This window comes from Colobus angolensis, unplaced genomic scaffold, assembly GCF_000951035.1.
Source record: "Colobus angolensis palliatus isolate OR3802 unplaced genomic scaffold, Cang.pa_1.0 Scaffold278, whole genome shotgun sequence".
NCBI lineage: Eukaryota > Metazoa > Chordata > Mammalia > Primates > Cercopithecidae > Colobus > Colobus angolensis.
In genome coordinates this window covers 1,543,384-1,569,571 of record NW_012116021.1, presented here as the reverse complement: position 1 = coordinate 1,569,571, position 26,188 = coordinate 1,543,384, and the positions used below count along the sequence as shown (strand labels likewise).

Below are 26,188 nucleotides of genomic sequence, written 5' to 3'. Positions count from 1 at the left end.
TTTTTTTTTTTTTTTTTTAAAGAGACAGGGTCTTACTCTGTCACCTAGGCTGGAGTGCAATAGTGCGATCTTAGCTCACTGCAGCCTCAATCTCCCGTGCTCAAGTGATCCTCCCACTTGCCCGAAGTCACACAACTAGTAAGTAGTATAACTGCAGTTCAGGTCAAATCTGTCTGTCTCCAAACCCTGCAAGTAGCCTCTCTACCCTACCACCAATGCACATCTACAGAAAGCATCTCAATGAAGCAGAAATCTTTGTAGAAATATTTTTCCATTTTCCTTAGATGTTAAAAAGGAACCTTATTGGCCAGGAGAAGTGGCTCACGCCTATAATCCCAGCACTTTGGGAGACTGAGGTGGGTGGATCACGAGGTCAGGAGTTCGAGACCAGCCTGGCCAACATAGTGAAACCCCATCTCTACTAAAAATACAAAAAATTAGCCAGTTGTGGTGGCGGGCACCTGTAATACCAGCTACTTGGGAGGCTGAGGCAGGAGAATCGCTGGAACCCAGGAGGCAGATGTTGCAGTGAGCCCAAGATGTGCCATTGCACTCCAGCCTGGGCAACAGTGCAAGACTCCATCTCAAAAAAAAAAAAAAAAAAAGAACCTTATTTTATAATTTCACCAACCTCTTAATCTAGATTAAACTACAGTTAATTGTATTCTGTTTTATATTTTCTGGACCAAATAAGCTCATGTCAGTTGGAAAATACCATAGACAATTTTGTTGCATTGTATGTTTTGGAGAGAATAGCAGAAATCATGAGTCTTCTAATAGTATTTCAGTATTTAACTGAATGTCAACAATCAATGAGTAGATTTCCATCTGCCTTCTGTTTGCGGGCCTTTCCTTTCTTCTGCTACCTCCAACATCCTGTTTTAGCTTTAAATGTATTTCTTTATTTGTGAGACAGCAGTTTCTGGAGTAGATCTTTGAGCCCAGTGAGATGTTCTTAAGACAAAGGGGGAAAGTGTGAAAGAAATATGTCCTAGGACAGTAACTCCTCTGAGCAGTGGAAAGTGAAAACTCTCATTTTTGGATGGATAATTATTTGCTTGAACTTTGAGATGTTCTTTAAATATCCAAAAGCTGCTGACAGCCCAGGCCATAGTGAGCTTTCTCTCCTGATGTACAGTGGCATGGCGATTACTCATAAAGGCCTGTACCTCTCCGCCTAATGTAATAATCTGGTAAGAAACTTCTATTCAGAGAACCACAATGATGATGCTTTAGGCTAATGCCACAGACTTAGTCAATTAGTAAATATTTACAGTGTCCACTATGTACTCAACACCCTAAATTTAAATTTAAACATGAGGATTGAATTATAAGTGAGTAGATCAGAACTCCCAACAGAGAGGAAAGAGATATGAATCATCACTTTTATGTAGAGATGAGACTAGCAAATGTTCTAGTTATGAAAAGGTGGTTACATAGTGTAAAGTTGAGAAATAGTATGATTTTTAGGGCCTGGAGGGGATGGGCCCCCAGTGAATATCCTTGTATGGTTCAGCAGGTTGTACAAAACTAGTTAGATGCCATCAAGGGCTTGCTGTGGGGCTCAAATGGTGAACGTCAGTGCTTGTCCAACATCGCCATGGGTCAGGTTACATGTAGCCAAGTAAATGCTTCTCACACCTATGGCCTCACTTCAGCCCCTCACATGAACAACAGTGCACAGCCCTATGCACACAGCCAAGGCAGCACCTGTGTGGCATTTTCCAGGCTAATGTCTGGAATTCCCCTTGTAAGTAAAGCACTGAAGCTTCATTCCATAATGACTCACTGCCACTGCTCTGAAACACATCCCTCCTGTCCCGTCTGCCCATTTCCTGACTGCCCAGCATTCTCGGGCCTTGGCTCAACTGTGAGCCCAGCCTGACATCTGCATCCACCCCTCCATCTCACCTCTTCTGTTCCATCTCTTCCAGTGGTTCCCAGCTTTGAGTCCACCTCCTCCTCCTTTCTGCCTCCTTCATTTGAATTCCTCCAGTATTTATAGTTGGTACTTCAGAGTTTAGTACTTCCATTATATACAGATTTGTTGTACTATTTTCCAATTGTTTTTTGGATGCTGTGTATTATACTTCTTTCATAGCCTCCACAGAGGTTAGAGTGATGCCTTTGGTCCCTGTGGGGAGTGAGGTGGAATGTCAGGAGGGCGTAGTTTGCAGGACATCCCTCCCAGTGATATTGATGCCTTTTCAGCAGGTTCTGTCCTCTTCATTTGCAAGCCACTGCTTTATCCACGAGGGTGCTCCCTACTTATGCCAGTGAATCAATTTTTGGTAAGTGGGGTAATTTTCTTTCCTAATCTCAGAGAAATATTTCTGCCATTTTTTATGAAACCATCTTCCATGATGGCCAGTTCCTTGCCTCCCAGGAAACTGATGAGGAAGCAAGACGAATGTATTGGAAAAGCCCAGCGGAGGAAGAGCTCCTGAGGAGTGAGTGGCGTAGCTATCTGCTTCATGTGGGGCACTCCTGCTCTGTAGTGTAGAGTATTTTTTAGGTGGACTAGAGGTGGACTCGGAGCAAATGCCTGCCTGATACAGGCAATGTTTGCACAAAAACCAAAGGAAGAAGGCTGCTGGTAGGCTGGGGGTGGCAGGTGGGATTGCCTTTGGGCTTTAAAGAAGGCTGAGAAAACTTACTTCCGGAGTGGGAGGCAGGAGGAGTGAGGCCTGGAACAACAGTGTGTAGTGTCTGTGGTGGACGGATGGGAGAGAGGAACATTTGAAGGCATGAACTTATTTCTGACTCTTTACTTGAAAAAGCAATCCACTGAGCTATGACCCTAAAATGTATCAACCCAGAGGGCTTCCTTTCGAGATGTTAGTTTTTAGATCATTCAGTATCCTCAATATAAAGATGTGATAAAGCCAAGCTCAGGACTACTTGGGGACCAATTGTCATGCTCCTCATGTGTTACAATTCCTTAGCAGTTGCTTTAAAACTAACATTTTTCTAATCTTGAAATATTTAATAAAGCAGTTTTCTGCTAAAGAGCTGCAAACATTTTACAAACCTTATCTTGAGGATATCTGTGCATAATTTATCATTATAAGTCATTTTTTTAGCCTACAGAATTTCATCAACTTCTTTCCTTCAGTAACATATAATGTACCTCCCTTCCCCCATTTTATAGAAGAAAAAGCAAATCTTCATAATGTTTAGATCATTCACCCAAGGTCACTTGGCAGAATCTGGAATTAAATGCAGGACCTCTGATTCTAAAACCTTCGTCCCTGTGTCATTCAGTTATATCACATGGACTGTTAAGCTAGGCCTCAAAATCCTCCAAAAGTGCAAGTGACCTGCCCAGAGCTGTACAGCACAGAATGTTCAGAGGGGATAGGGGGTGGAATAACTCCAGATGCCACTGGAGACAAGTAGTGTAGAGACACAAATGGGATCCTCTCCCTCCTCTGACATCCAGAATCCAGAATCTCTGGGTCTTTCCACTTGGGTTGTGACCTACAAGTGGGGGCAAAGCTCTTTAGCTCTCACAATCAGCAGGACTGATGGCGGAAGCTGGGCAGGGCTCCCTGGAGGCCCAGCGTTAGGGCTGGCGTGTGCAGCAGCAGATAGGCGCCTGTCTCACAGTATCCCTTCTTCATGTCAGGCACAAATCAGCCCTTCATATTTATCTGGATTTAGCTGGTAGCATTTGTCTCCTAAGACTTGGTCACAAAGGAATCCACGTGACCTTCAGGCCTTCTGCTCTAAACTGGCAGGCGATCCTGTTTCTGCTCACAGCGTCCAAGGTATTTATAAAACAGAAATAAGTAAAGCATGCTTCAAAATGCTGTGCACACCATATGCTATTGCCCCCAGAACCTTCTCTTGGTCTTGGAGGGCAAGGAGCACAGAGCTTTTCCTGCTGTCTATCCCTGTATAACAGGGTCTGGTGGCCAAGCCCTGAGGGGCGCTGTTGCTCCCAGGTGGCAGAATTCAGCATCAGAGAGCCACGCAGCTGAAAGAGATGGATGGACGAGTGACCTCAGCTTTGCCCAGCTGGGGTGAGTGTGCTGACCAAGTCTCTCCTTTGGCAGGGAAGGAGAGGAGCTTGGCCCATTGGTCATTGGTCGGGTTTCCTCACAGATGCCTGCCATGGTGAAATGCAAGACTGTCAGAGTGATAATGGGCTGCACGTGTTAATGCTCTCATTACGGGCCCTACAGTGTGTATTAGCCAGGCATTGGGAGCACTGGGAGCCTTGGTAAACCAGAATACTCAGGAACGAGGAGTCCTAGTTATTTTTATTTTCTCATTAACTGAGAGTAGCTGTACGTCCTTTTCTGTTGCAGGTCTGGGTGAAACTTTCTTCTTTGCCTGCCTTAGGGAGTTCCATGGGGTGAGTGGTTCTTCAGGCAACGGCTGTGCCAGGCACTGGGTCTTGCCCTCCCACCCTCATCTCCATTTCCTCCTTCTGGAAGCTTATTTCCAGACATAGAAGAGTGGGTGGCATCTGTATGGTGCCCAGGACAATCAATCTGGAGATGCCCTCTTCTTTGGTTGTATCCTTCTCTTAAAAATTCCAGTGAAGTAGGCACTTGAGCTCCTTGGGTTCTGGTAAACTGGAATTTTGGTTTTGATATTACAGAATTTAATTATGGTATTGATTTTTAAAAATATGTTTAGGATAAATCTCACAATTCAAGTGCCTGTTCTCTTGGAAAATCTAGAATCTCCCTAGAGGAAATACCTGGCTTAAGATTTTTTTGTTTGTTCTCAGGTATGGATTCATGGTTTCTCAGTGGAAGAGAAAACAATTTTGCCTGTGATTTTACTAAGTGCTTTACCCATTCGTTCTCTCGTAGATAGTACTATTCTTTCAGCAGGGTTATTTGCTAGTGGGAGAGGCCAGCTTCCATTCAGTATTTTAGTAAGGGCACATAAAAGTGCCCAATTAAATGTTCCTGTTTAACTGGTGACTCAGTCTTCAGACATTTTCAGTTTGGTAACTTTCTTTGTGGAAGCTCATGGGTTAGTAGCCATTCCTGACATGTAACTGTGAGGTTCACGTTTTCCTACATTGGGTAACTTTACTCCCCCTGAGAACTTGTAGACTATTTTCTGAAATTCCAGCAGATTGAGTCTGTGACCTTATGACTTTGTGGAAGAAATATGACTAAATAAAACTGTTATCACATGAGTAGGTTTGCACAGAAAGACAATTTCAAGGTCTTATCTTGAATACAACAGAGGGCAACCTTGCCTTAAATACATTTACTTATCTGTCAATCCCTCCAATTCTCTTCTACCAAATTGTGTGTGACTTGATGATCCCTTCACCTTGTAGGACCTGGTTTGTAAGAGATGAACTGGATCAACCAGGGGCTTTATCCTTCCTTGTTATGGTAACCCACTCCCACCCTTTTAGGGCAGTCCCTGGCTTGAGTTAGTTAATGTTCAAAAATTAGTGTTTCTCAGCATCTCTGGAAAACAGGATTGGCCCTGTTGTTTCCAGGGCTTTCCCATCCCTTCTGGCTTGAGGTGGTGGTGGTGGGAGGAGGTCTTTTTTTTTTTCTTTCAAAAAATAGAGACAGAGTTTCTCCAGGTCACACAGGCTAGCCTTGAACTCCTGGGCTCAAATGATCCGCCCTCCTTGGCCTCCCAAATGGCTAGGATTATAGATGTAAGCCACTGTGCCCAGCCAAGAGGGGATCTTTTAAAACCCAGAGTATTGGCCAGGTGTGGTGGCTCATGCCTGTAGTTCCAGCACTTTGGGAGGCCGAGGTGGGTAGATTACCTGAGTTCGAGACCAGCCTGGCTAACATGGTGAAACCCCGTTTCTACTAAAAATACAAAAAACTGGCCAGGCATGGTGGCACCCACCTGTAATCCCAGCTCCTCCGGAGGCTTAAACCCAGGAGGCAGAGGTTACAGTGACCCGAGATTGTGCCATTGCACTCCAGGTTGGGCAACAAGAGCGAAACTCCATCTCAAAAACAAACACACCCAGAGTTTTTGAGCACCGCGAAGACTCCGTCCCACAGAACCCTCTGTGGGAGGACATGTGGGCCTAGACCAACACTGATGTGCTGAAAGGTGGATCTGGCGATCTGCTGGCTAAGGTGTTCACTCATCTCATCAGACCTTACCCAGAGTGAGAACAGGGCCCAGTTGCCAGGCTATGCAGTTCCCGAAGCCTCCTGGCTGTGCTCTGAGGCTGTCCTATCCCGTGGCAGTGACTCAGAGGACACAAAGGCACAACTCAGAGGGGGATGGCTGGGCCTTTTCCCCCAAATCATCTGGGCTTGTTCTTGTCCCTGCAAAATGGCTTTTTTCACCCTATGATGGCTCTGACTTCTTTAGTTAAATGGCAGATAAAGTGGGGAGAAGGTGGCCCATTTCCTCCTTACTTTCTCTCCAGGGGTATCATGTTGCCCACATTTAAGGTTGACCACTTTTATCTGGTGTAGCAAGTTCAAGTAGTGACCCCCCAAAATTTATGTCCATCTGAAACCAGTGAATGTGACCTTACTTGGAAATTGGGTCTTTGCAGATGTAATCAAGTTAAGATGGGGTTGTACTTTTACCTAAGTTGCCACCAAAGAGGCTGAAAAATCAGGATGACATGGGATGGAAACAGACCATGTTTTTGGGGCAACGTGCTGTGGCCTTCTGCTATCCTTCTCCTGACACCCTCACAGGGTACTTTGGGGGACAAAGTTTTATCTCAGGGCATTACAGTTTGCTGGGAGAGCCAGGCTAGGCAAGAGGGGATTTTTACCTGCAGGGAGGAATGGGTAGCCTTTCCATGGGCAGGAGAAGCCCCTCAGCAGGAGCGGGGTGGTGTCACGAAGAGGGGTTCCAGCTGTGCATTGCCAAGGATGCATTTTAGCACAGAAAACAAGAACAATGCATCTTGGAACTGTTTATGGGACATGATGATCACCACTTATTATCCAGTGATTTATTAAGTCTAACATGGTTCCATTTTAGAAGATATGGTTCCATTTTAGAAGAATCAACAAGAGTATGTCCTGGGATTAATTTTTTTTTTTTTCTTTTTTTTCACTGTTTAAGCAGTCAATCAGCTAGTGAGTTCACTGCTAATGAGACCTGTATGTCAGTTAGGAAGGAGTATGTTTTGTGGTCATTTCTGTCAACTTAGGTTGTTTACTGAGGCAAAATGGAGGAAAGTTTAATAGTGGAGATGGTAATAGCGAATACAGTAGTACTGTATGCCAGGCATTGTTTTAAAATGCTCTTTATGTATTAACATGTTCAGTTTATAGATGGTGTTCAGAGGGATTAAGGAACTTGCCCCAGGACAAACACCGTAGCTGGATTTGGCACTGGCTGTCTCACTGCAGGACTGGACCCTAAATGAAATTTACATCTTCAACCAGATGGAATTGGAACAGAGAAATCCTTTCGGGGTTTGGCTTGGTTTTCCTTGAGAGGTATTTGCCTTAGGACCCATAAGTATCAAAGCTTGTTATGTTAGGTCCTTTTGGGTGGCAAGGAAGAGAGATCTCCCCCTCCCCCAGATGTCTGTGTCCTCTGAGCTGCCTCACTTTGCTGATAGCTAAGAGGAAAGGAAAGGATGGTTCTGACAGCTGAATCACAGAGGCAAAGAAGCCAAGCTAATAAGTATTTATTCACAGAATGCAATTTGTATTATGTCAACGAGTCATCTGAGGGTGTTCATGTCAGTTAGCTATCATCTGAATTGATTGGAGCTTGTCTGAGTAACAAGGGGCCTTTCAGAAGGATGTGACAAACAGTCCCTTCAGCCACTGAGGACAGGAGCGTGGAACTCCTGAGTCATGAGGGGTAATTTGGGCATATTCTGTCACCATTCTAGAAGCTAGAAGTTTGAAAACAGGTGTTGCAAGGTTGGTTCCTTCCTTAGGCTCTGAAGGCAAGACTATTCCCCGCCTGTCTCCTCACTTCTGATGGTTGCCAGTCATCCTTGGCATTGCTTGTTGTAGATAAGTGGCTCCAGTCTCCGCTTCCATCTTCATGTGGCCTCCTCCCCTGTGTATCTGTGTCTTTGTGTCCAGATTTCCCTTCTTCCAAGGATACCAGTCATGGGGTTAGGACCCCCTCCAACAAGTATGACCCATCTTAACTTGATTACATCTGCAAAGACCCAATTCCAAATAACTTCACATTCACTGGTTTCAGATGGACATGAATTCTAGGGGGAGGGTCACTATTCAACTTGCTACACCAGATAAAGGGTTTCCTTTGTTTGGGATCTCTGCTCAGTTTGTTTGTTCCTTCCGCAGTGTAAGTTGCGTCCTGTCAGTGAATATTGGTGTTCCAAGGCTAAAAGCATCACAATCCCATGCAGGTGGAATAAATATGATGAAATTATTGGCACAGCTGAAAGAAAATATGTAACTGTTTAATTTATTTGAAGAAAGAACAAAGGCCCTGAGGGTTGTTAGTTCTTATGAATTTTACTGTGTAATCATCTATGAAGTAGGCTGGAAAATGGCCATTTTCTGATACAAAGTACAGCGATAGTTTTTTCCTGTGCTCTTTAGCCGAGGACCGCAGTTCTATCCCTAGAATCTCAGACATTTCTAGCTGAAAGAGACCTTTGGCATCATCTACTTCTAATATAACCTTCTCATTTTACAGATGGGGCCTTTAGGGCCCAAAAAGATTAAGTGCCTTGATTCAAGGTCATCAGCCAGGAAGGACCCAGGTCTCAGAGCCCCCAGACTGGAGCTTTTCCCAGTGCAGTGGCGGTTTCTCACTCTATCTGTGCCTCCATCTGAAAATAATGCTCTTAGCCAGGGGAGAGCAGAAAGGGGCATGGGAGACACAGCTCAGGCCTTCACCTCTGGTGGAAATACCAGTCAAGCTTGTCTTAGAGACCAGGGGCAACACTGCGAGTTCCTTTAGTGACTAGATGTTGGGCATTTGGCACCACCTTGGTTTCCTTTGTTAATGCAGACTATAAATGGAATTCTGACTCTCATTTACAGCACCTAAATCCCATTCATAAAATGGCAGGGGAGGTGTGGGCTAGCCGGCAGAGAAGGGATTGCCGCAGGTACACAGGAAGCCCAGCCCATCGTGGAGGTGGAGCTGGGTTTGGGGTGGGGGTAGCTTCCTTTTCATCTGCAACATACCCAGCCCTCCAGCTGTTCTGTGTGACTTCTTTTCCCTATCTAGGCTGCCTGATGTTCATTTTAACTGGATTTTACCTGCCTGGAAAGTGGGGAGGGCCACACAAAATAATACAATGGAATCGGAGTTTGCTGTATCTAGAACAAGTTCAGAATATGAATATTTTGTGACAAGTCAGACTTGGGGATAAAAGAATACCATAAAACAAAATGCAACCAGATAAAGTGAATGTGAAAATTTTTCTTCTAAAGTTACTTAACTCCTCATTTAATACCTATGTATATGCACTGTACATGCACACACTCATACTTACATATGCTTCTACATTTTATACAGTTGTTGCTGTATATCCATGGAGAAACAGTTCCAGGTCCCGTGCAGATACCAAACCCACAGATGATCAAGTCTGATATAAAATGGCATAGTGTTAGCATATAACCTATGCATATCCTCCTATATACATTAAATCATCTCTAGATTACTTATAATACTGATTACAAAGTAAATGATGTAAGTAATTGTTATACTGTATTGCTTTTATTTAAATTTTTTTCTTTTTATATTATCTTTTCTCTTACCTTTTTTTTTTTTTTTTTTTTAAGAGTCTCACTCTGTCACCCAGGCTGGAGTGTGGTGGTAGCAACCTCTGCCTCTCAGATTCAAGTGATTCTCCTGCCTCAGCCTGGGATTACAGGCACGTGCCACCATACCCGGCTAATTTTTTAATATTTTTGGTAGAGATGGGGGTCTCTCCATATTGGCTAGGCTCATCTTGAACTCCTGGTCTCAAATGATCCACCCATCTTGGCCTCCCAAAGTGCTAGGATTACAGGTGTGAGCCACGGCACCTGGCCTTATTGTTGTCTTTTTTTTCAAAATTTTTCATCAGTGGTTGGTTGAATCTGCAGTTAAGGAGGAACAACTGTACTTCATTCACTAAGGCTGGGTTCTAGATCTTGCTGCTCCATGAGTCCTTCCTTGCTTAATTTTTTTTTCCCTGGACTGATTTTTGTCTAAGCTTCTAAAGTACAGATAGCCTTAACATAAATTTCTTTTCCTCCTGGTTAAAATGAGAATTTACTTAACTGCCAACCTGCACAATGCTAGGTGCACTGGAGGTAGTCAGGTACTTAATTAAGCCTGCTGAAACTCCAGGGAGTGTCCCCAGGGACGTGCAGAACTGACCTGTTCCTCAGGACTTCAGTTGAATGAAGGCTTGGATCAAGGCTGTGTAGTTGGACCACAATAATTATAAATCTCTCATAGAATTGCCTTCCCTGAATTGAATTAAATTTTAAAACCCTGGCATTTTTCAAGGGTTGAGGAAATTAATTCTCTACTGCATTTGCTATTTAAAAAAAGTTGTGGGAGGACATTGTCTGTCACATCTCTCAAGGTCCCCTTACATAAAGTCCCACATTTTTTTTTAATAATTCTGTGCCAGATAAGCCCTGTTTCCACTGAGTATCTGTTATGACACTGGGTGGAAGAGCACAATATATGTTAGCTCTCTTTCCATTTTGGAAACTATAGGTCTGACTGGGTTTCCCTTTTCCTCCAATAGAAACCTCAGATAAGTTAATTAAAGCATAATCATATGCATTAAAGCTTTATCACGTACATAATTGCTGTGTATGTTGACATACATATTTTCCTCTCCAGTGTTTTAAAATTTCTCCTTAGATTTTCTTAGTTGCTATTTTAATGCTTTGTTCTAATAATAAAAATATTTGTAGTCATTAATTTTGGGAAATAGAAAAAAAGAAATTGCCAATAGTCTTATAACCCAGTGATTTTAGCATTCATAAAGATTTGAATACATAGTTTTCCTTCTGTATATTTAGAAATTGCCAAGTAAAAGAGTCTAGAAGTCATAGTGGCTTCAACTGTTCATTCTCTCATGTAAAAGAAGTCCTGAGATAGGCAGTCTAGATCTGATATGGTGGCTCCATTAAGTTGTCAGGAATTCAGATTTCTGTCTCTCTGCCCTGCTGTCATCTTAATGGGGCTCCTAGAGAGACCTCAAGGTCACTTCATGGCCCAAGAGAGCTGTTAGAGTTGCAGCCATGTTTTCTGCATTCCAGGGACGCAAGAAGGGAAGAGGGCAGACAAAGGGTGAACTCCCTGCCTTCTAAGGAGCCTTCCCAGAAATTAGATCAACCCCTCCAGAGCTGACCAGAATTGAGTTACATGGACTCACCTAGCTAAGGGAGCGGGGGTATGTAGTTTTTTTCAGCTGGGCACATTTCCCAGGTTTCTGCTACTAAGGATGAAGGGGACATTTACTATCAGAAAGCAGTTAGCAGTCTTACACATTTCCAGATCCTTTGCTATGTGTATAGATTCAGTAAGGGTGTTATCTTGAAGCTGTCTCAAGTAGTTTGTGGAAAGAGTTAAGGTATAAATAAACCTCAATGAAAATATCAATAAATAAAAGGCACTACATCTTGTTATCCTATCAGCTTTGCCACTCTTGCCTTTCCATCATTTTTTCTAGGAATTTTTTATTTATATATATATTGATCGTATATTTTTCAAATATTCAGTCAACACAGACCTTTTCAGGGCTAGAAGGGACCTTAGATGCTTTTCTCCAAAGATTGCATATTCAGATGCTTACGGGGACCATTCAGGTACATACTGTAAATGATTAAAGCGGGCCAGGGGTCAGTGTTGAGGACCCCATAATAGGGAGTAGTGGGGACTGTGGCCACCTGGAGAGAGCTTGCTGGGTCTGAAGGGGGCAGCCCTGCTCAGCTCTGTCCATTGTTGTGGTGTGAGAATGCTGACCCTGTGTTGCCAAATCTTCTCATTCTATTTCCAAGAGAAATCAGAAATCTAGATTTTTATCTGAAATCTCCTGGTGTTAATAATATGGCAATGAATAAATTTATTTTGTTTTTTAAATGCCAACTGAATGCAACACTGCCCCGTGGACTGCCAGTTTAGGATCTTTGATCTGGTCCATGCCCTGTTTTTCATTTGGCAGCCAAGCCTGTGGGGTCAGGTGACCTATGATGTGGCTGAAGACTTTGCTCTTCCGGCCTACCTCACCACAGCCTGGTCCTCTATGACTAATTTGTCTCAGAATAGGGACAGATAATAATTGGAAGTTAGGCAGGACTGTTCCGAAGATTAATTGATTCTTTCCTCCAACTGGCTTTGATTTTCTTCTGAAGTCATTTTGGTGTGGTAGAATCAGAACAAAAAATGGGGCTTGAATCCCAGCTCTGCTGTTTACAGCCGTCTGACTTTGGGCAAGTCTCTGGTGTCTCGTGTGTGTCTCCTGCACCATCCATTTTCTTGCTTGCCTCTCTCTCTTTCTCTACTTACCTGCCTTCAAGTAGCACAGCGTGGTGATTAAGACGAGGATCTCTTGGGCCAGATATGAATGCTGGCTTTTCTACCCACCAGCTGTATGATACTGGGCAAGTAACTTAAACTTCCTATGCCTCAGTTACCTTGTCTATAAAATGGGGTAATAATAGCATCTACCTCATCGGGTATGGAGGGTATGGGAAGGATTAAATGAGCTAGCATATGTCAAATCTGAAGAACAGAGCTTAGCACGTAGATAGTGCTGCATAAACATTGGCTGTTTCCCCCATGTTCTCTCTTTTTGCTTCTGCTTTTTTGGAAGCCATAGATCTTTTAGCAGATTCTTGCAGTAGGCTCAGCTCAGGTCCCCCATCTCACAGCAAGCACTTTTAGCTTCTGGCACTTCTCAGCAGCCAGCCTCTGGCCCCAGTCTGAACTGAGACCCTACAAGCAATGCAATCCCCTACCCATTGCTTTTGGCCCTGTTCTGTTTCTGGTACTTTGTTTTTGAGCCCATCTGTGCCCTATTACTTTTCTCAGCTCATATTTTTTTCTGTCCCTGCTGTATGTTTGGAAGAGAACAAATGAGTCGACTGGCTGTGCTGTCTTGATCTCAAACCTTGCTAAGTGATTTCATTGGTCACACAGAGATGTTACCTGTCCTGTTAGGCATTTCTGGAGATTATGTTGTGAGATAAAGGTTCAAAGCAATGTGAATTGGCTTTAGCCAGAATGAGGAACACAGCAGAAAACTTGCCCTAGAAACCAGAGAGGGCCTGTCAGTCTTGGTGGATTCACAAAGCCTTCTCGCAGCAGGCTTGTTAAAAAGGCCAAACATTCAAGAGTGTGGCATACATGTTAATTAACAAAATTGTCTTTTCCCTAAAGACTTAAATGCAGAGAAACTTAGACTGTGCTTACGTTTCAACTTTAAAACATCACCATCCAATCTTTTTAGCTTTTAGGTTAGTTTGAATAAGAGATCTGACCTGATCGGCCCAACTGTACAACTCTTCAAGGAAAATTCATATTTGCAGTGAGAAGAATAAGTAACATTGGTATGTATTGCTGAGACTCTTATTTTTGCTTCTCCTCCCCTTATGTTAGGAAGCAGTGAGTAGAAGTGGGAAGGAAAGAACTTATTTGTTTAATTTAATAAGTCCACTCCAAACCAACAAGAAACTACTTGCTGCATTACCCTGTTCTCTTTCCAACAAAGGTGATGAGGAAGAACTTCTAGTTCAGTTCCATATTACCAGCATATAGTCAGAGAATTTCTGGTGGATTTTAGTTTTGGTCCTCTAATAGAATGTGGAGACTTAGAAGCCTATATTAACAAGCTGCATCATCTTGGACGTTTGTTTAGCCTTAGTTTGGCATCCATGGCGGGTTCGGACAAGGTGAGGAATGGGAGCCACAGATTAAACCTATTGGGCATCTTAGTGCAGTGCTGTGTACTTTTTTAGGCCACAGACCCTTTTTAGAGAATCTGATTAAAGCTGCCAACTTTCTCCCCAGAAAACTGCTCATGTGCACAAACTTTCACGTGATTTCAGGGGGCTCTTAGACCCTAGGATCCCATAGGGAACCCACAGACCCCAAGTTAAGGATCCTTGTTTTAGGGGTTTATAGATAGCTTTCAGGGGATATGACCCCAGGAGTGAGGAGAAGTGTCACCAGAAGTTAAGTTGTTTTTTTTTTTTTTTTTTGAGGTGGAGTTTCACCCTTGTCCCCAGGCTGTAGTGCAGTGGCATGATCTTGGCTCACTGCAACCTATGCTTTCCGGATTCAAGTGATCCTCTTGCCTCAGACTCCCAAGTAGCTAGGATTACAGGCATGTGCCACCACACCTGGCTAATTTTTGTATTTTTGGTAGAGACAGGATTTCACCTTGTTGGCCAGGCTGGTCTGGAGCTCCTGACCTCAAGTGATCCACCCACCTTGGCCTCCCAGAGTGCTACGATTACAGGCGTGAGCCATGGTGCCCAGCGCAGAAGTTAAGTTTTCGGAAAACTGTCTCCTCACAGAAGTTCAGTGTAGCTGAGTTTATATTCATGGTCTAGCCTTGATTTGAAATTGTGTCAGGTAAGTTTTAAAAAATCCTTGTCTTGCCCTGATGGTGGAAGACTAGTTACGGAGCTGTGATCTTTTATTTCCTTTCATTATTGAATTGGGAATCCCTGCCAGAGATTGTCTGCCAAAGTGACCTCAAGTTTAGAAAAGGTTTCTGAGTCCTTTCTGGACTTGCTGTAGGTCTTAGGAAAGTTTGGTTGGTTATACCCCAAACACAGTTGGTGGAGATTGTTTCGTTCTGCCTATCCTGTCTCCGGCACTGGCTACCAGAGCTCTCATGATGACTGTTGTTAGCAGAGGCTACTTGAAACCATTCCAGGGGAAGCTGTTGCCATAGCTACCTTGGCTGTGAGAGTTACCATTTTCTCTTTTTTGTTAGCTTGTGGTTTCCCTGATTTTTAAGGTAACAGCTGATGTTCTGTTTTTCTGCCGAGCAGCAAGGAAAATACTGGATTTTTGTTGCTGTTGCTTTTGTCATTGTTGATGTTTGGTTTTATATGTTTGGAGGGGCGTGTGTTATATAAAAGGTGAAGTTACTTCAAAAGATGAAATATTGGGAAAGCTTGGGAAAGGACGGATAAGCATATATATTGTCTGTACTCCAGTTTTAGATTTTGGCCTAGTGGTCAATTTGGTTTACTTTTAACCTAATTTTGGACTAACGGCTACAGTCAGATAGCCTCCACAGCCGGGGGGGGGGGGGGGGGGAACAAACTAGCCAGGCTCTCACACCTGAAACCCTTAGGAGCCAGGATTGCTGTGACCTGGGCTGAGTCTGACTCAGACTCCAGCACTGGGGAGCCTCTGGAGAGCAGATGGCTGAGTCAGACTGAGGTTGCTTTATCTCAGCCTGCTCTGCAAATAAAGGGGTGAGGCCAGCAGGCAGTACAACCACACCTGGTGGCACCAGCAGCCCTTTCTGGGTTTCTGTTCAAGGCTGTAAACACAACACTTAACACACACCTGGGGCACCAGGTTCAGGTTAATCCTACAGAGAGGAAAAAAAAAACAAAAGGATGACCTGTTAACAAAAATCAAAGTTCTACTCCTGGTCCTGTTGCCGCCTCTTTGACTGATCTTATTTTTACCCCTCCGATAAAGGACACTGTTCTTAGCATTTTTCGATTTTTTGATTTGCTCATCTTAGAAATGCTTGTGAGATTATAAAAAGAAAACACAGTGCCTAGTTTATCCATGCTCACACTGTGTGTGATTTGGATTATGGCCAGTTGATCAGTAGCTGCAAGGTGCTGGCGGTGTCTGTCTGGCAGGAGCCTGTGGAAACGTCTGAACTGTGGCACACCATCACTGGCAGTGTCTCTTAGCCCACCATGCATCTGTAGGGTGGTGGGCATCACCTGTCCTCACTGTGCTTGTAAACCTAGACCTATGCCTCTGCTCCCCAGATCAAGATGAATGCCATGCTGGAGACCCCCGAGCTCCCAGCCGTGTTTGATGGAGTGAAGCTGGCTGCAGTGGCTGCTGTGCTGTATGTGATCGTCCGGTGTTTGAACCTAAAGAGCCCCACAGCACCACCTGACCTCTACTTCCAGGATTCGGGCCTCTCACGCTTTCTGCTCAAGTCCTGTCCTCTTCTGACCAAAGAGTGAGTAGACCTCATGCCCTCTGTATGCTCAGCTGCTGATGTATTTGGCTTTGTGTGATGTTCAAAGAAGAATCTTATCCCGTCGTGTCCTTAAGGCATCAATGGGATATGGCGTCACTGGTGTTAAAATAGCCACAGTCTGATTGCAGTCTAGTGTTTGAATCCTGGAGGGTAGGAGAGAATCAGATCTCTGTTGCCTGAAACGTTCCTTCCTCCACAGTGTGATGTCATTATCCATGACAGGGACTTTGCAGAAAATAGTAGTCATTTTTAGGCAGATATGGAAAAGTTGGACAGTATTCTAGTCCTTTAACAAATGCTTTGTTGCCAGTTCTAGGATGGAGGAACTATCCTCACCCAAAATAATTAATAAGCAAAAAAGCACAGATCCAATAGTTGAGTACTCTTCATCTGCCTTGTTGAAAAATGTACCAAGCATTAGCTAAGAGAATGCACTTAAAGAGAGTGCTTTGTCTGAGCGAACCAGGTTTCCATATAGAAGCCCAGATCTGTATTTTTTTTTTAGATAGAGTCCCGCTCAGTCACCCAGGCTGGAGTACAGTGGTATGATCTTGACTCACTGCAACCTCCACCTCCCGGGTTTAAGCGATTCTGGTGTCTCAGCCTCTGGAGTAGCTGGAATTACAGGTGTGCTCTTTAGTAGAGACGGTTTTTCGCCATGTTGGCCAGTATGGTCTCGAACTCCTGACCTCAAGTGATCTGCCCGCCTCAGCCACCCAAAGTGCTGGGATTACAGGCATGAGCCTGCCCCCAGATCTGTATTTTGGAGACAGCAGGGGAGGGCTCTGCTTCTGATAGAAGAAACCATAGTTGTAAAATGAAGGGAATCTGCACTCTGTGTCACACATACTGTTTTCAAGAGATGCAGTGTTCACCTTTTCCCTGTGGTTGTCTTCTGAATGACTGTGTCTTCCTCTGGGGCTCAGGCCAAGCCTCGTGCACAGTCGGTCTGAATTCCTCTCCTTTCTTGTCATGCTGCTTCACTCTCTTTGTGCTTCTTCAAGCTTACTCCATTCTGCCTGTGCCTTCTCAGACTGCAGCTACTCAGGGAGATGTCTTCCTCAAGTGTGTCCCTTCGGCACATGACTAATGCAGTTGCTAAGACCCGATGGTGGTAGAAGCTCTTCCCTGCATCCTGATACCACCTCTCATCCCCTCTCTTGGCTGTTGGGGACACTGGGTGAATGATTCTCTTCTAAGAGCAGACAAATGGGCAACCAACATCTGAGAGTTTGGGCCCCTGCTTTGTGTAGTTGTCTAGTTAATTTTCACATGCTGTTGGCCAAGGGTGAACAGCTGCCATTATGGGCTTTGGGTGTTTTGGTTGTTGACGTGTGGTATTCTTATGCAGTTTTCTCATAGTTGTGACAGTGATGCCATGACCCCAAGTCAAGAGATATGTTGCCTAATAGTGGTGGACACTATAAATGTCATCATATTGAATTTGGAACTGCCCCTGCTGAGGGGACTTTTCATTACAGTAGGCTTCACAGCCAGGCACAAGAGCAAGGACATGGTGTTCTTATATGCAGTGTTTGCAGTTAAAAATCAGCTCTGTAAAGGGTATGCATGGTATATGTTTTGAAAATCATCCAGTATTTTTCATAGTTGTATTTTGAATGTTTCTTTCTTTCTTCTTTTTTTTTTTTGTTTTTGAGACAGAATCTCACTCTGTCCCCCGGGCTGGAGTGCAGTGGCATGATCTCAGCTCACTGTAACCTCCACCTCCCAGGTTCAAGCGATTCTCCTACCTTAGCCTCCCCAGTAGCTGGGACTACAGGCATGTGCCACCATGCCCAGCTAATTTTTGTATTTTTTAGTAGAGATGGGGTTTCACCTTGTTGACGAGGCTGGTCTTGAACTCCTGACCTCAGGTGATCCACCTGCCTCAAAAGTGCTGGGATTACAAGCATGAGCCACGGTGCTCGGCCTGAATTTTTTTTAATACTTAATTTAGATCAATAATTTCGACTGACTACTGAAATTTGCACTCACTTTCAGCTGTCAGTTTGGGTAGGACTGCTAGGCCCAGTTCTTTGGTCATCTCATTTTTAGAGAGCTCTTGAAAACCAAAGTATTTAAAACCCTGCAAGTTTCTGTGCAGATGAGTGCAAATTTCCACCCAGCATTGGTTCCTGAGTAATTAGAGGGAGAAAGCCATGCAAAAGCTGCTATTGCCCAGGCTCCAGAAAAGCATCATGTAAGGTTTGATTCCATACTAATTGTTCAAAGTGTAAAAGAAAGCTTATTGTGGCAGTTTTTACCTCGTTTTCTTTTTTTTCTTTTAAAAATAGTCTAGAGACATTAAGCCCAACAGTTTCTCTTTGCTTTTTTCCCTCCCTGGCACATTTTCTTGATGAGTCTAAGGTGTGACCTCTACTGAAATGGCTCCCACCCACCTCCTTAAGAGGTGGAAGTGCATCCCCAGCCCCATCTCCTTGGACCTTGTGGCTGTGTTTAGAAAATTAGCATCAGCCTGAGCCAGGGGCATCAGCATGGAGCTCCCTGGTCATTGGCTGATTGCCACCCTCTCTCCTGGTGAAGCCTGAACTAGGGAGGGGTGGAGATCAGCCTAGGTTAAAGGCAGACCTGATGATCGTTTAGGAGTTAGCTATGGTTTGAAGGTGTATGTGAAGGGACAAATTCTTCAGAACCAATTTACTTCCAAAGCCTCTGCCTTTGATGATAGGACCAGCCCTCTTAGAGCATGTTGGAGCATTGCTTAAGCAGCTAAATTCTAAACACCGGAGCAGTCTGACTTGAGCATGACAAATGACTAAAGGGCAAAATTTACTTTATTGCCCCTCCATCCTTCAACTCACCCCTTATTTCTGTTTTAGATTTTAATTGTAGGAATCACTGTATCCTGTGTTCATGTCTCATATCACCAAAATGTTTTCACATTACTACTCTCTTTTGTCCACGTTGCTACTGCATTTGAAATTTATTGAGTACCTTTCATAGACATTATGCCATTCAGTCTTAACCAACCTTGAGGTTGGATTCATTTTTCCTTTCATTTTAGGGATGAGGAAACTGAGAGTAGCAGAGAGGGAAACTGAACCCAAACTGGAGTGTGACACCAGGTTGGCTGCCTTCTTATCTGTGGGGAAGTGAACAGGGACTTTTCTTGGGTACAGGTGAGAGAATTGAGGCAGAGGGCCAGCCCCCGATGACAGTCCCTGGGTGACCTTTGTTTCCCATCTGACCTTCTTTCTGTTTCTGTCACACTATTGGAAGTTACTGTCCCCCAAGGTCTTTTTCTGTGTCACATGTCTGTAACAAACTCCCATGTGTTGGAAGCTAAGGGCAGGAAACACGTCTGTTATGAGGGAAAGTGCTTCTCCTGGGACTTTGAAGATTTTTTTCCTACAAGGAAGGCTGTCTGCAGCCTTCACAAGCACTCGCCTAGGCTGGAAAATTCTGTTAACTGATTTACAACAAGCTGTTAATATTATTCAGTAATTCTGACCGCGGGTAGCTGGTTATGATGACATGTGCGGAATCGGGATATGTCCTCTTACTGTTCTGATATAGAAAAAAAGTTGATGAAAGGTGAACATTGAAAGCATGCTTAAGGAGCAGGGATTACTGTTTTCCTCTCTCAGCATTAAAGTCAATTCGAAAATCTGTTTTAAGATGAAATACCCAAAGATACATTGTAAATGAATCTTTTAATGTCTGGAGGAAAACTTTGCTTCAGTGGGATGTTATGTCTCTTGTTCACTTAGAAACAGATCAATATTTACCTAGTGATTCATTTTTTGTTCTCACGAAGTGTTTTACTTTTAGTGAAACAAACAGACGCCCAGTTCAGAATTAGGACAAAAATCTAGATAGTCACACAAATCTTTTTTTCTGAATAAAAACCTTAATGCATATTCATTTTTTTAAATAGAAAAGGTAGAGCACACAAAAATTACCGATAAATGTTATAGCTCTTTTTTTTTTTCTTTTTTTTTTTTTTTGAGACCGAGTCTCGCTCTGTCACCCAGGCTGGAGTGCTGTGGCCGGATCTCAGCTCACTGCAAGCTCCGCCTCCCGGGTTCATGCCATTCTCCTGCCTCAGCCTCCTGAGTAGCTGGGATTACAGGCATGTGCCACCATACCCAACTAATTTTTGTATTTTTAGTAGAGACAGGGTTTCACCCTGTTGGTCAGGTTGGTCTCGAACTCCTGACCTCGTGATCCACCTGCCTCGGCCTTCCAAAGTGCTGGGATTACAGGCATGAGCCACCGTGCCTGGCTTTATAGCTCTTTTGGAATTTGTCTAACAGGTTTTTCAGTTTTTACCAGAAAACCTCCCACGTGAAAAAAAAATTATAATTCTACCCAGAGATAATGCGCTATTAATATGTGGGCGATCATCCCTGTGGTTTTCCTTCTGCTTATACTTGCCCCCACAAAATCACGGTGATAGATATTGTTTGGTAACCTGCTTTCACCAAACCATGATGAACGTTGCCATGAACATTCACCCATGCTGCTACCTATCTACTCACATTTGATTTTTTATAGCTTCAGAATTCTGTCATTCATTCAAATTTCCTGATGGCTGCTGGCAACAGTTGGGTAGAGAAAGACCTTTGAATTGAAATTTGAACTAGGATGCAAACCTAGGTCTTCTACCTCTAAACTGGCCACAGAACCCCGGACAAAATGATAGCCCCTCTGGTCCTTGGTTTCCTTCTATGTAAAATGAAATAGGTATGTCTTGGCCAGGCGCGGTGGCTCAAGCCTGTAATCCCAGCACTTTGGGAGGCCGAGACGGGCGGATCACGAGGTCAGGAGATCGAGACCATCCTGGCGAACACGGTGAAACTCCGTCTCTACTAAAAAATACAAAAAACTAGCCAGGCGTGGTGGCGGGTGCCTGTAATCCCAGCTACTTGGGAGGCTGAGGCAGGAGAATGGCATGAACCCGGGAGGTGGAGCTTGCAGTGAGCCGAGATCCGGCCACTGCGCTCCAGCCTGGGCGACAGAGCCAGACTCCGTCTCAAAAAAAAAAAAAAAAAAGAAATAGGTATGTCTCCCATGGTGCCCTTCAGCACGGACATCTTCTGATTTTGGTTTCTGTTAGCAAGCATCAGAGTGGTCTTTTTAGGGGAAGGACCCTGGGAGAGTGTCCCTGACTGCAGGGTAAAGAGACTGGTTTTCTTGTGTGTTTGTCTTCTTCTGACTATTCCCAACCCCTGTACTCCTGGACAGGCTGGCACTGTCTCCCTTTGGCTTTTTTTTTAAAGTACTTTTTTAAGCTATCATTTACATACAGTAAAATATACAAATCTTAAGTATATAGCTCAGGGGCTTTTGTGTATGTATTCAGCTGTGTAATTACCAGTCCCTTGGGTGTGTCCAAAAGTGTACTATGACCTCCCTGCCTCTGACTCACCCATCTGTCATAATACTACTTCCTCAAGCAGGCCAGCAGCCGAGGCATGAACCTACCTGTCCAGCCTCATTACTCACAGCATTCTCTCATTGCCTGTGAAGTACCTGACCTTTGGGCTGTTGTCTCCCCACTATCCCAAATCCCCTCTTTTTTCTCAGCACAAAATGCCTCTTATCCTATAAGAAAACTTAAATAGCATCAATTCTGCTTTTAAGAGATGGAGCCTCACTCTGTTGCCCAGGCTGGAGTGCAGTAGTACAGTCATAACTCACTGTCACCTCAAACTCCCGAGCTCAAGCTGTCTTCCTGCCTCAGTCTCCCAAGTAGCTGGGACTACAGGTGTGCACTACCATACCCAGCTAATTTTTAACAAATTGTTATAGAGACAGAGTCTCATTATGTTGCCCAGTCTGGTCTCAAACTTCTGGCCTTAAGCCATCCTTCCATCTTGGCCTCCCAAAGCGCTGGGATTTCAGGTGTGAGCCTCTGTGCCCTGCCTTAAATAGCACACATTCTGAGCTACTATTCTCTAACTTACCCCCCTACTCCTCTTTAGCCAGAATGAGCCCTTCCTCCATCTTCCTACCATGTTTCCCCAACATATAACTTCTGTGTCCATTTAAAATGTTCCATCTTGTTTTATGAGAATTTGTGTCTCTTTTCTTTATCACTGGAATGTATACCCCAAATCAAGAGCCACATACTTAGGGAGACAGAACAGGATTCCTGGTGGTTCCAAATCTCAGGTACAATGCCATCCTGTATCTCGTTTTCCATAAACAGGTATAAGTGAACGATGTTCTCATTTTGGCAGATGCCATGTGTGCCTGCCCAGGAGAAACAAACTGCACTGTCTCCGGCTTGTTCAGTGGCGCTCCAGGGAATCAGGTGTGCCTTCAGCTCTGACAGAGCTTTGTTGATCTGGGAAGGCTCTACCCTGTTTCTGGAAGAAGATGGATTGTTTATGGTCTTAAATTAAGGCAGGACAACCCCAGGCATATGCATAATGGCAGTTCACAGCCCCCACCCTTCCCTCTGGGCCTGGCTGAAGTTTTCATCACCAGGTCCTGGTTGGAAAGTAGACAGGCAGCAGGTGCCCTGTCTCTGGAAGCCTGCTATTAAAATGTACATACTCCCCTGTGGGAAACCGGGCTGCTGCGTTTTCACTCATTAGCAAGCTTGCCAGTATGGGCTGTCTTACAGCTAAAGCTGAAGGCATTTAGGAGGAGTGTGATGGAGAGCTTAGCTAATAGGCCTAAAAACAAAGAGTTGAGTTTTCTTCACTGGATCCAAGAGACATCTAGAAGCCCCTGCAGAGTCCAGAGAAGAGAGGCAGTATGATGAAGACCACAGCCACATGTGTGTGGGTACTTTCTTCCCTAGAGATGAAAATGTAATCGCTTTCTTCTGCAACCAGCTGCCACCTGTATTAGTAAGAACTGGACATTATTGTTCTCTGTGGATTTGAGAGACACCTGAAACTCAGGAGTGAGGGGCATCCCCACTAACACCAAGCCAAAAATAGCAGTTGGCTCTCCTATGCCATGGTGCCCTCTCCGGACGTGTCCTCCTGGAAGCTGCTTCAGGTAGTCATAAGAGAATGGGGGGGAACCCTGTGGCCCTTCCATAGACCGTAATGGATTCATTACGGTCTGTGGTTTTCCCTTTTTCTCTTCACTCACCGGAGTACAAGAGTACAAATGAGAATCCAATTGGAATGCTGTTCTCATCATAATGTGTCCAAACCTTTAGTTTCCTGCCGAGTAGTCATCCATCAGTTTTGGTTAATGAACATTTGAGGATCTACTTCTCTGAGACTCATTGTGGGGGGGCATTTTTAAAAGATCATTTTTTCAAGCTTTTTAATTATGGAAATTTTCTAGAGGCACTTTTTAAAAATCAGTTTCCTCACAAATGTGCTTCCTAATTATTTCTCTTTTTCTTACTTTCTTTTTTTTTTTTTGAGACAGTGTCTCACTCTGTTACCCAGGCTGGAATACAGTGGCACAGTCATGGCTCATTGCAGCCTCAACCTGCTGGGCTCAAGAGATCCTCCCATCTCAGCCTCCCAAGTGTCTGGAAACAAAGGTCCACACCACCATGCCTGGCTAATTTTTAAAAATATATTTGTAGAGACAAGGTCTTACCATGTTGCACAGGCTGGTCTCAAACCCCTGGGCTAGTGATCCTTCAGCCTCAGCCTCCCAAGTGCTGGGATTACAGGTGTGAGCCACCACACCCAGCCCCTAATTATTTCTAATAAAGCAGAGCAAATCTGCTTTTGATTTTTCTCTTGAACAGTGCCAACTCCCTCTCTATTGTTGTACATACTTACTTCTTAACAGTAAATATCAATTTTTCTTTTGTCTGCCCCAAATAAGAGCTCAGTTCTGTATGTACAAGCACTATATTTGTCATAGATGTGCAAAATATGCTATTTTTGTCCTAGTGTACCAAGGAAGTATTAAATAATTAGAAGTACACTACAGAAAAGCACTAATTCAAATTCCTCTGATACTGCAATATATGGAGTTATTTTCTAGATCTAAAGAGCACGGGACTCCATATATGAAACGGCCACTCCTTCCATTTTCTTCTCTGCCTCCTTGTTATAAAGCTGTTTCTTTGCAGAGGCAGTACCAATGCAGAAGCTGGGGTTAGGAGCTTTGAGATGGACGGTTGGTGTTTTCTCAATCTTAAAGCATCAGGCAAATGCAACTTCACACACTCCCTTCCAGTCAGATTGCCACCCTAGGCCCCTCCTAGGTAAAAAATTCTGGAGCCAGCACAGCTTATTTATTTATAGCAAGTTAAAGCTGAAAAGAATTTCATTATCTTCGAGTTAAATTTCTCTTAATTCCCTCTTGCTCACAGACATTCCACATCAGATTTAGATCCTTTCCTTCTTGGCTGAACACTAAAGCTTTGTCCTTTTCACAGGATAAATTCCTAATTGCCAAGAACCTTAATTCCATTGACCTGATTTTATCTGTTTTAAGAGTTATGCGGGCTGGGCGTGGTGGCTCACACCTGTAATCCCAGCACTTTGGGAGGCTAGGGTGGGTAGATCATGAGGTCAAGAGATTGAGACCATCCTGGCCAACATGGTGAAACCCCGTTTCTACTAAAAATACAAAAATTAGGACCGGGCGCGTTGTCTCACACCTGTAATCCTAGCACTTTGGGAGGCCAAGGCAGGCGGATCACCTGAGGTCAGGAGTTCGAGACCAGCCTGGCCAACATGGTGAAACTCTGTCTCTACTAGAAATACAAAAATTAGCTGGACATGGTGGCAGGCACCTGTAATCCCAGCTACTCAGGAGGCTGAGACGGGAGAATCGCTTGATCCCGCGAGGTGGAGGTTGCAGTGAACCAAGATCACACCATTGCACTCCAGCCTGGGGCACAGGAGTGAGACTTTGTCTCAAAAAAAAAAAAAAAAAAATTAGCTGGGCATGGTGGCACGGTGGCACACCTCACCCCTGTAGTCCCAGCTACTCGGGAGGCTGAGGCAGGAGAATCACTTGAACCCGGGAAGCAGAGGTTGCAGTGAGCCTAGATCGCGCCACTGCACTCCAGCCTGGCGACAGAAAAAAAAAAGAGTTGTGCAAATATTTCTTTGGATATTTCTGGTAAACTATTAACAAGTGATTGGCAGAACTGTAGTGTTCTGATGTGCTTATTTTATAGCCACCAGACCTTCAGAGCATATTCACTTGCAAACTTATATTGTTAGAAAATTACTGAAAAATGGAAGACTCAAAATCATCTTGATTGAGGCTAAGTATTAAGGGCTAGCCTCAATAAGTCAAACTTTTAGGCCATTTCATCTTAAAATTGCTCATGTTTCTGGCAAAATAGCCCAAACCAAAACTGTCAAAGTAAGAAAGTTAAACTGCTGACCCTGGGACACTCTTTTACTACCTGGCTGACCACACATTTTGTTTGCATGGGACTATCAGTGCTAATACTGGGGAATTCCAGGTCAAACAGGGATGAGCTCTTCCCCATCTCGACTACTCACTATCTTGGATGTTGCCTGCCTGCCCTGTCTCTGCTCTAGCAGGTCATTTATGCAAGGGGCCAGCCACATTGGGAAGAAAAGTACCGCCATCTTGGAGGTCTCCTATATTGAATCAAGATAACCAAGTGTGAGTCTGCTGCAGAATTCATCTACATTCTCTAACCTAGATACAGATTGTAGCTTCTTCTTAGAGACTTTATTCCTTCTTATAGGAATTGCTGAAGCCTGAAAGATCTAAAAAAAGGTTCAGAATCCAAAACAGTCAAGACTCCCTTGATTTAGTTCAGATGGAAAAAGGCACATCTCTCATGTGCCAAGCATTCTTTAAAACAACCAATTCCAGTTTCCAAAAATGTATGACCCTTATACTGCCCTATTCATCATACCTGAGTTTATTCTTCAGGGCCCTACTATGTCTCCAAAAAAGCAAAGGAAATATATGCTACAACTGATTCCATCACGTGGTATCAAATCCAGCACATGTGATGGTAAGTGGACCTTGGCTCCACGTATAAGGTCCTGTTTTGAGTCACCCCTGTGTCAGCCCTTCCCAGACTTGACTTCAGAATTCACCTTGGTCCACCATTCATCCTTAACTTTTAGCTTAAACCTCATTTGTTTTACAGGACTTGCATGGAATCAGATCTACTTT

At 44.0% G+C, this 26,188-nt stretch overlaps 1 protein-coding gene across 2 annotated transcripts in view; it reads left to right on the top strand.

Annotated features, from left to right (window-relative positions):
• Window positions 1-26,188, top strand: part of ABHD2 (abhydrolase domain containing 2) — a 113,186-nt gene that overhangs the window by 13,216 nt on the left and 73,782 nt on the right. The window contains exons 2-5 of one of the 2 annotated variants that reach the window (XM_011948320.1): window positions 2,215-2,291; window positions 3,629-3,770; window positions 13,379-13,478; window positions 15,900-16,099. In XM_011948320.1, coding sequence (XP_011803710.1) covers window positions 15,906-16,099 — 194 coding nt within the window. In that variant the 5' untranslated portion in view covers window positions 2,215-2,291; window positions 3,629-3,770; window positions 13,379-13,478; window positions 15,900-15,905. The remainder of the gene's footprint in view (window positions 1-2,214; window positions 2,292-3,628; window positions 3,771-13,378; window positions 13,479-15,899; window positions 16,100-26,188) is intronic. The other variant, XM_011948319.1, reaches the window with a different exon arrangement.